The 10,238-nt window shown below is 43.7% G+C and overlaps 1 protein-coding gene across 1 annotated transcript; it reads left to right on the top strand.

Moving 5' to 3' along the window:
* Window positions 1–3,100: 3,100 nt before the first annotated feature.
* Window positions 3,101–9,322, top strand: LOC125425901 (olfactory receptor 4S2-like). The gene is made up of 2 exons (XM_048483688.1): window positions 3,101–3,121; window positions 8,369–9,322. The coding sequence occupies exons 1-2, from the start codon at window positions 3,101–3,103 to the stop codon at window positions 9,320–9,322; spliced, it is 975 nt and encodes a 324-aa protein (XP_048339645.1).
* Window positions 9,323–10,238: the final 916 nt, after the last annotated feature.

Below are 10,238 nucleotides of genomic sequence, written 5' to 3'. Positions count from 1 at the left end.
TTAACTCCACCCATAACCCATAAACTCAAACTCTTAAAGGAACATATTATCACAGGTATAGCAAAGCTCCCTTCCACAAAACAGTCTGTAGATTTTGTTTAGTTAGGGTGTGTAGCAGTTAGGCATCATGCACCTGTCTTTTTCTTTCACCCCTCTGATTTCCCCTTCCAATCAGATATGTCCCCTTCCAATCAGATGCAAGGGAGGAGAGCACCCAGCCAATCACTTGTGGAGAAAAGTGTCAGAGAGCTGCCATTCTCCTTTGCTTCTCATTTGTGGGGATGGGATCCTTTCCCCACTGCAAGTAGGTTGGCTGGGTGCATGGACGTAGGTAATGGTTTTTTCCAGTGTTTGGCCTGCAGGGGGCACATTGTTTGGGAGCTGAAACTGAAACTTTTCGAGGGATTTTAGAGAGTCTCTACGGTAGATATTACCTGGGTTTGGTGAGGTTTGGTTCAGGGGGTTCAAAGATATGGACTCCCAAAGGGGGCACCCCCATCCTCCATTGTTTCCAATGGGAGCTAATAGAAGATGAAGGCTACATCTTTGAGGGTCCATAACTTTGGACCCCCTGAATCAAACTTCACCAAACCTGGGATGTATTATCAGGAGAGTCTCTTATTGATACCAGCCAGGTTTTGTGAAGTTTGGTCCAGGGGGACCAAAGCTATGGACTCCCAAAAGGAGTGCCCTATCCTCCATTGTTGACTCAATGGGGAGCCTTCAATAGAAGTCAGGGGCTTCCATCTTTGGGGAGTCCATAACTTTGGACATCCTGGACCAGGCATGTAGGCAAACCTGGGATGTACTATCAGGAGAGTCTCATATTGATACCACCCAGCTTTTGTGAAGTTTGGTCCAGGGAGTCCAAAGCTATGGACTCTGAAAGGGAGTGCCCCACATCCTCCATTGTTTTCAATGAGAGCTAATAGAAGATGAAGGCTACCATCTTTGAGGGGTCCCATAACTTTGGACATCCCTGAACCAAACTTCACTTGAAACCTGGGATGTGCCTATCAGGAGAGTCTCATATTGATACCACTTAGCTTTTGTGGAAGTTTGGTCGAAAGACTCCAAAACTACCTTGGACTCCCAAAAGGGAATGCCCCCATCACCCATTGTTTCCAATGGCAGGCAATGGGACTTGGCAGGCTACACCTTTGAGGGTCCACATAACTTTGAACCCCCTGAACCAAACTTCTAGAAGCATGGGTGGTATCATTAGGAGAGACTCCTAAAGATGCCCTGAAAGTTCAGTGCTTCTAATTAACAATTGCACCCCTGACAGCAGGTACCCCCCAAATTTCCCCAGATTCTCCTTTTACATCCACCCCCTTTGACATGGATTTAAAGGGAGAATCTGAGAATCAGTTTAGAAGAAGGAAGAAGAGTTTGAGGATCCCAGCATGTCCCCCCTTCCTGCCTCCTGTAGGAGACTCCAAGGGGCTTACAGGCCTGCTACCCTTGATCCCTCACAACAAACACCCTGTGAGGGTGGGTGGAGACTGAGACAGCTCCGAAAAGCTGGGGACTGGCCGAAGATCACTCAGCTGGTGTGTGTGGGGTATTGCACTGAGCCTAATCTGAATTCCCCAGATAAGCCTCCACAGCTCAAGTGGCAGAGCAGGGAATCAAACAGAGTTCCTCCAGATTAGAATGCCTGCCTGCTCTTTTTCACTGGCCTCATACATTGAAAGTTATGCTGTTTTAGGGTGGGGGATAATCCACCCCAAAACAGCATCACTTTCAATGTTGTTTAACTTCGGGGACCCCAGATTCTCCCTTTGAGGTGGATTTAAAAGGAGAATTTGGGCTCTCCTCAAACACCATGGCCAGTGATGCTTTTTGGGGGTGGATTCCAGCATATCCCCAGCAGTGGCTGCCGGGTGCAAAACTCAGACTTTTGCACCAGGCTCCATTTTCCCTCTATGCCTCTGCCCAGAGTGGGAGGCGCAGGGGCAAGGGGCAAGGCAGGAGTCTGCTCATCCCCGACCTCGGAGAGCTGCTTCTCTATAAGCACTAGGTGAGGGACGGGGCTTGGGGAGGCGTGGCCATGCCCTAGGGGCGGGTGTGGGTGTGGCCCCAGAACCCCCCCCCCTATAAGAAAATTCTTATACCCTCACGTTCCTGGCTGGGTGCACTTTATTTGAGGGACCTTAGAATTGGAACCCATGGTCCTATTCACTTGTAACTTCGGTGTCTTGAGTGGACCTCACTCCCCTGCAAATTTTATGCCATTTGTTTGAAAAATGGCCAGCCCCTCCCCAATCCAGCACAGGGAATAATCTCCTTTCTCACTGGCTGATTTTGCACACCGCAATTGCCTCTCTGTTGGCATGGGGAATGCCCTGATGCAATCGGAACTTCTGCACAGCCCCTGGTCCTGCAGCATGTCTGTCATGTTTTTGCCCCAGTGCCGCCCTGCTCTGTGAATTTCCTGAGCCACAAATGTTGAGGTCCTTTTGAAAAGCCCCTTTGTTGTGCCGGTGGCTTCTGCTGGAGTACATAACTACTCAGCAGCAGAATAGGAACCACTTTTCCCACCTCGATGCTCTGGCCGGCCCCATCAATCGGTGCCCCCCTTTGCCCTCCCCCCACGTGCGAGGAGTTTGCAGGGGTGTAAATGGTGTTTCTCTCAGATGCACAAAAAGTTTAAAGGGGTGGGGGAAGCTGGCTTCCCTGCCAGCAAATTCCTTGTGCGTCCGAGAGAATCACCAGGTTTTACAAACAAAAATAAAAAGTTTTAACAATAAAACACTGCCAGAGAGTGGGGGGAATGGGACTAGATTCGGCCAATCAGAAGGCAGGAAATGGAGCAAGATTCAGCCAATCAGAATGGAGGCTGCCTGCACATGTGTGGAAGAGATCCCAGAAGAGCTTGCGGTGCTTAAGCTGTGCTTAAGGAAAAGCCACGGGCTTGTGGGGAATCTCTCAGGGTTTCCCACAGCATCCATGGCTGGAGTGAAGGAAGAGCTGGAAAGCTGTGGGGAACTATGAGCGGGTTGAGAAGCCCCACAGCAGGTATGCTCCCGGATATACCAAGGGGAATTTTGAAAGTGCAAAATCAGCCACTGTGTGAAATAGACCACAACAAGGAAGCATGGCAAATACAGACTTTTCAGCAGAAAGTTAATTTTTCAAATTTACTTTCTAATTTTTCATTAATAAAGATTAAAATAACAGAGAAAATAAAAAGAGAAATGGATCCTATCATTGTTACAATTCTAAATATTAAGAAAGGCAACAAAGTTATATATAGAGAACTACATAAAATCTAAAATCCCTTACTAATATTGACTATTTTAAGTTTGATTCGAATAGCCTAAGAAATATTATTTTAAAAACATTAATATTTGATTAGTTATACATTCCTAGAATTTCTCTCTCAAGATAAAACTCGTATTGTCAAATTATGACCACCAATATAATTGTCCATTCATCTTTTCCCCTTTAACCCATTTTCATTATAATTTTGTCTATATCCTAAAAGATTGTTGAAAATTTACATTCATCATTTCAACCATTTTCTTCATTTTGCACCATCAGTCTTATTTTTGGGAGCAGTGTGAATAATACATTTTCCACTTAACTTTTATTGGTCTGTTATTTCCTTGTGCTGGAAAAGTTATATTGCTTTATTATTTTAATTCTTATGCATGTGAGTAAGCACACTGCTGCTCTGATTTTGTTAGGTGTGTACTTAATCATATGTTATGAACTGCCCTGAGCTCCCTTTGTGGGGAAACTGTCATATAAATTATTATAATAAAATGATACCACAAGCTGATATCATCAGATAGATGCTCCTAATCTTGGTAAGATGAAAATTGTTTGGAAAGGAGCCATATTGCAACAGAACTGGGGAAGAGTAGGTTCCATGCCTTTGTAGGGACATCTGGATGGGAAACTACAAAATATAATTGAATGTATAACTGAAAGATTGCTAGCAATAAAGTATTTAAAGTTTGGCTGAAACATGTGCCCACTGGCGTACTTGCCTAGGGACATGGGGTACCCCTTGTCCCTGGGTGCATCGATTGAGGTCACGTGGGGGGCGCCAAAACATCCTCCTACACAGCGAGTGATTGAGCAAGTCCTAGCAAGCAGGCACTGAAGCAGCAGACTGCTCCCAGTGCCTGTCGTAGCCACGCCCACTCTGTATGGTGGCGTGGTTTGTCCAGGGGGCAGGGGAGAAATCCCACTGGGCTCCCAGGAGCAGGACTGGGGACCTCTGCCTCCCATCCCTCTGACCCAGGGTGCCGTATTCACCTTAAATTAAGTGTGGCATTACTCAGAAGCCTTCTTCCCGGCAGCCGGGCGCTGGCAGGCACAGGAAAAGGCAAGGTGAGCAGGGAGCCCAGCAGCAGCAGAACTGAAGATGATGCTGACGTTTGTTTGGTAAACCTTCAGATGGGGGGTGAATGCAGAGATTTACATGCTTAAAAGTTAATTCCCCCTGCACTGGTTTGGAGCTGTTTCTCAGGCTAGCAGCCTACCTCACAGGGTTGGTGTGAGGACACAATTAGGAAAGTAGTGGGGAGAGAGCCATGTATGTTTTATTGGGGGTGGGGGGTGTTTTGTGAGCTGGTGCAAAAAATCATTGTTTGGTCGTCATGAAGGAGGGTGGCCACCTATGCCGGGCCGGGGTGTCAAACTCAGGTTTTGTCTCCGGGCTCCAGTTTGCCTAGATACGCCCCTGCAAGTGTCTTTTCTTTAAAATGTTGAGTTACTTCTTCAGGGATTTGTTCCCGCTAAGACATTTCTAAGTGCTCTTGGGAGCATATTAACTAGATGAATGACAATGTAAAAGTACATCATCATGGTTAAAGATTTCCATTCTAACTTCAAAGCCAGATGACTGGGAGAGAATCTTTCCCAAAGACTGTGTCCAAACAATTATCTTATGGAGCAAGAAATACCTGGTCTCCTACTGCGATAGCAAAAAATAACTTCTGAGGCCTTTTGAGCTGAGAGAACTGTAAGTAAGCTGTGATTGCTCTAATCACTCATTCACCAAAGAAGTGAGTAGAATTCTGACTATCCTTAGTAAAGGAATATGGGAACAGAGCTTTAAGGGCTAAGAGTCACCATCCAAGAAAGGTTGTTCAGACAACAAACTACAGTAACCAATTTAATTGTGCAAACAGCTGATTACTATACTAAAGAAAATATTTATTAGGATTTCCATCTGATTATTTTCTTCTCTTAGTTTTGATTTTATGTATAGTCTGTCTCATCCACACTGCTTTCTTTGTTTTTTTTCCCCCTCTCTGCATTCCTGTAAGATAGGGTAACCAACCTGGAGAAAATTTTTTGTTCCTCTAATAATATGTGGAAATGGGCAGCTGAAGCTTTACATAGCACAAGGGTAAATAACATCACCTGGTAAACAACAGCCCCCTAAGCTTCTTTTAGAGAGACAGGACATTCTTTTCCAAACCAGATTGCAACCCTGTAAGAATAGAAAATTATTATGCCCATTCGGGGGAGGGTGATATATAAATAAAATATTTAATCTAATCTAAAAACAGTGTCCCTGGGGAGGAGTTCGCACGGCCGCTGCCGCATTGCAGCAGCAGCAGCAGCCTCGCAACCCCCAAGCAGCACGAAGCCCTATTTCGGAAACAGCGGCTTCCAATCGGCTGGAAGGTGCCATCCCCCCCCTTTCCCAAACACCTACCTTGTTTCCTGGCTTCCGGCTTCTCGCAGAGGCCAGGGGACACGCCCCCTGGCCTGCGACTCCAGAGCCGTCGCTCCAGGCTGCGGGGGCGTGGCCCCTCGCTTCTGCGATGAGCAAAGGCTGTGCCGCTGCCTGCTGCCCCCCATGCGAATGGTCCAGGGACGTAATGAGGCAAACTGGAGCCCTGGGCAAAACCTGAGTCTGCTTGATGACTTTGAGCAAATTACTGTCTCTTAGCCAAGGTTGTTACAGGGGGAAAATGGAATGATCCTAAGTTATGCTGTCCAGAACTCCTTTGCCACACTGGGGCAAGTAAATTTGACATTTTAGATAACAAGTCCTCATTTTCTTCTTCAGGTATGCCTCTTATTCTTAAATAGTTTTCTTTTAGTTGGTATTCCATCATTGCAGAGTTGTCCTGCTGCAGGTCCACTTGGCACTGCAGCACATCAACCCTGCCTTGTACTTCTTTAATTTGATTTGAATTTTCTGTTAAAGAGTCACTGATTTGGTTTAGTTTTTCTTCCATTTTTTAATTTGACTTAGTTCTTTCTTTATCTCTGTGAACTTATTTGTTGTATCTCTTGTTATCTCCATCAGTTGGTTAGTTGTGTCTTTCTGCTGATTCAGTAGTAATTCCATCATTTGTTCCAGTTTGCTGTTATTCTCACTTTGTTTTTCAGGTGTTGCCAAATCGACCGCAGTCTGAGTCCTCAAGTTTTTCCCCCTGCAGCAGCGCTGGTACTTCCTTTCCTTGTCGTTGCCATCTTTCATTTCCAGGTAAGTATTTTCTTTCTTTCTTTATTCTGTTATTTGCAGCGATTCTCTGTTGTTCACTGTTTTCCATCCTGTGGGGTTTTTGGACTGCTACTTCCTGGTTTTACTTCTTTTATTCTCACAGTTTTTCCTTGTCTCGTAAATTCACTACCAGAAGTGTATACTATGACCCACCGGAACTCACAATAGTCCTTTGCAGCCACCTTAGGCAACGTTTCTGGCTCGTTGCCACTGCTCGCTCTGTTTCCAATTTATTATGGCAAACACATCTACTTTTACCTTCTTTTCCTTGCCTTTTGCCTTTTCCATTTGCCCTCGCTCCGGGTTTTTTCCAAGATGATCGAGCGTCTTCTTTCTCCCCTTCACGCATCTCCATGCTGGTAGCTGATATGCCTCTCCCGATCTGTTTTCCTGGCACCATCTTGCTCTCTTTCACGTTTAATGGTTTAATGTTTCTTCTATAGGACCACAATTTTTTTCTTTTCATATTTTATCTCATACTTTCCTTGGTTGTCTGGGCTGGCTGCTCCTCCCCCACTCTCCACAGCACTCTTAGATCTTTCAGAGGGTCTGCAATCCCAGTGATCCCCTTGGATCGTTCTGGCAAATGCTCTCTCTCTGTTTATTTGGTTTCTGGCCCACCGTTGGGATTGGAAAATTTTCTCCCCTGGGATCAGGGGGTGTAGATTGCTATGGGTATTGTCACTCTTGTGTTTAGGGACCTGCGGTCACAGCCACATCCAAACCAGAAGTCGAATTAAGACAACTTTGTAAGAAGGACTATAAGTGAAAAAATGTACATATTAATTATAAGCATGGAGTTAGATTTATGCTTGGATCCTTAGTCACTATATACATATATAGAGTCACTATATATATATATATATATGTAGGTGTTTGTGTATGTGTTTTTTTCATTTATTATTATTATTATTATTATTATTATTATTATTATTATTATTATTATTATTATTATTATTATTATTATTATTATTATTATAGGGGGGAGGGGGACCAGATTGGGATCTTTTCTTTATCTTTTTATGTATGTACTATTTAGATGTGTAAAATAAATAAAAATTCTCAATTAAAAAAGCACAGAAAAAAGCCTAGAGAGTCTAATAATACTGGTATTATTTGACTGTATATGTGAGCATCACTGACTAATCTTTCAGTAACCAACGAAAGAGTGATTTAACAATGAGTTGGCCGGTCTATATAAAATGAATGAATGTACTGATGTGAATGCCAATGTGTCATGGGCTCATTGTTTTTCTTTTTACAAAAGTTGATCGCAAACTGTGAGATATAATCATTACCAACATTGAACTTATCCCAAAGAATTTTTCCAAGAATTGTGGAGTATAAATTAATTTTCTAGCTGATAAAATTAATTGTTTTTTTGTCTTGGACATTCTCAGAATGAAATATTTTATTTTATGTTACAAGAATGAGAATGCTAGAAAATTGTGAAATTAGAAGAAGAAGAAGAAGAGTTTGGATTTCTATCCCCCCCTTTCTCTCCTGCAGGAGACTCAAAGGGGCTGACAATCTCCTTGCCCTTCCCCCCTCACAACAAACACCCTGTGAGGTAGGTGGGGCTGAGAGAGCTCCGAGAAGCTGTGACTAGCCCAAGGTCACCCAGCTGGCCTGTGTGGGAGCGCACAGGCTAATCTGAATTCCCCAGATAAGCCTCCACAGCTCAGGCGGCAGAGCTGGGAATCAAACCCGGTTCCTCCAGATTAGATACACGAGCTCTTAACCTCTTACGCCACTGCTGCTCCTGATTAATATACAATTCTTGAATATATGAATGTTTTACTAAAGAAAAAAAAGTCCAGCTGATGCTGTCTCATTTTATGTGATAGGTGGTTTAATTCAGCCTTGAAACAAATCATCTGTACTGACTAGATGGAGAATGTGAACAATGTGTCTGAATTCATGGTCTTGGGACTTACCCAAAATCAGGACCTACAGAAAGTCTGCTTTGGACTATTTTTGGTCTTTTACTTAGCAATTCTCCTTGGCAATCTACTTATAACCACAATCAAAAACAGCCGTCATCTGAATTCTCCCATGTATTTCTTCCTTGGTTATCTCTCCTTTGTAGACATTTGTTACTCATCTGTCACTGTTCCCAAACTGATTAGTGACTTCCTTTTAGAGAAGAAAACTATCTCTTTTATTGGCTGTATAGCCCAGTTGTTTGGGGTCCATTTCTTTGGTTGCACTGAGATCTTTCTTCTCACTGTGATGGCATATGACCGGTACATTGCGATCTGCAGACCCCTTCATTATACAACGATCATGAACAAGACTGTATGCAGTTGGATGGTGGTGGCTTCCTGGCTAGGAGGGTTTGTTCATTCCATGGTACAGACTCTTCTAACAACACATCTCCCTTTCTGTGGGCCAAATGAAATCGACCATTATTTCTGTGATGTCCACCCTTTATTGAAATTGGCCTGCACTGACACATACATTGTGGGACTCATTGTAATTGCCAATAGTGATATGATTTCTGTGAGCTGCTTTCTTGTGTTGACTGTTTCATACATTGTCATCCTAGTTTCATTACGAAATCAATCCTCTGAAGGGCGCATGAAAGCACTCTCTACCTGTGCTTCTCACATCACTGTAGTAATCTTATTTTTTGGACCATGCGTCTTTTTCTACATGAGGCCTTCCACCACATTCTCCGAGGACAAGAGTGTGGCTGTGTTCTATACCATTATCACCCCTATGCTGAACCCTATAATTTATACTTTGAAAAGTCAGGAGGTGAAAAATGCAATGCGGATACTGTGGAACAAAAAACAACTCTGGGGTGGGAAATGCAAGACAAGATTTGGAATGATAATCTAGACGGAGAGGGAAAGACACCTCCTGTTTTTATTAGGGATACTGCAGAATTTTGTGAATTGGTTGTTTCAGTTTGAAAATTTTATTTTTGATATGAGTTCTATTCACTTGGAATAAAACTTCAGTCTAATTCTCCCCTGCCACCAGCAATGGACGAAGTATTAGGTCACATGGAATAGCTTTCCCCTCCCTACACTGAGGACTACTGAAGGGGAATTGGGATGTGAAGCTCTTACCTGAGAGAACTAGGAGGTGCCAATGAAGCTGCTGGGACAACTGTTGTAGCATTTGCACATTTTATTTATTAGACTTTTATCCTTGTCTCCATGACAAAGCAGGCTCAGAGCAGCTCCCAACATTGTATCAATAAAATACATACAATGCATTATTACATCCTTAAAAATCCAACCGAGGGTGGAACAATTTAAAACTTGAAACATTTCCCCACCCCCATATCATTCAGTCAAAATCGAAGGGAAGGGGGAAGGGAGGTCAGTTAAGATGGATCAAACCCTGTTGTTGTCTTCAACCATAGACCTGGTGAAACAGCTCCAACTTACAGGCCCTGCGGAATGGAAACAGATTCCGCAGGCCCCTGGTCTCATTAGACAGAGTGTTTTATTGGGCTGAGGAGACTGTGACTCTAGCTGAGGACAGCTGGGCTGGGATCACCAGTTGATTGGTATTGGCAGAGCATAATGCTCTTTGGAGGACATATTGAGAGATATTGAGGGACCTGAATGCCAGTGACCTTGCTATCTCCAGTGTTACGCCCATGCTATAGTCTTCATTGTTACTCATACTTCTATTTAGATGCCCTCAACTACTGACCTGGTTGCCTTCTTTGTTACTCACAGACAAGGTTTCTCCACCCACCCTGGACACTCCAACAGATATATATACTCCACTTGCTTTCCCA

Source organism: Sphaerodactylus townsendi, linkage group LG02 (genome assembly GCF_021028975.2).
Source record: "Sphaerodactylus townsendi isolate TG3544 linkage group LG02, MPM_Stown_v2.3, whole genome shotgun sequence".
Taxonomy (NCBI): Eukaryota; Metazoa; Chordata; class Lepidosauria; order Squamata; family Sphaerodactylidae; genus Sphaerodactylus; species Sphaerodactylus townsendi.
Note: the sequence above shows the minus strand (reverse complement) of the source record. Positions and strands in the feature narration are given on the sequence as shown.

Bases quoted from the DNA above. Each gene is read 5' to 3' on its own strand.
- LOC125425901 (XM_048483688.1), top strand. From the start codon at position 3,101: ATGGCAAATACAGACTTTTCA. The intron at 3,122-8,368 runs GCAGAAAGTTAA...TGTACTGACTAG, and splicing joins TGGCAAATACAGACTTTTCA to ATGGAGAATGTGAACAATGT.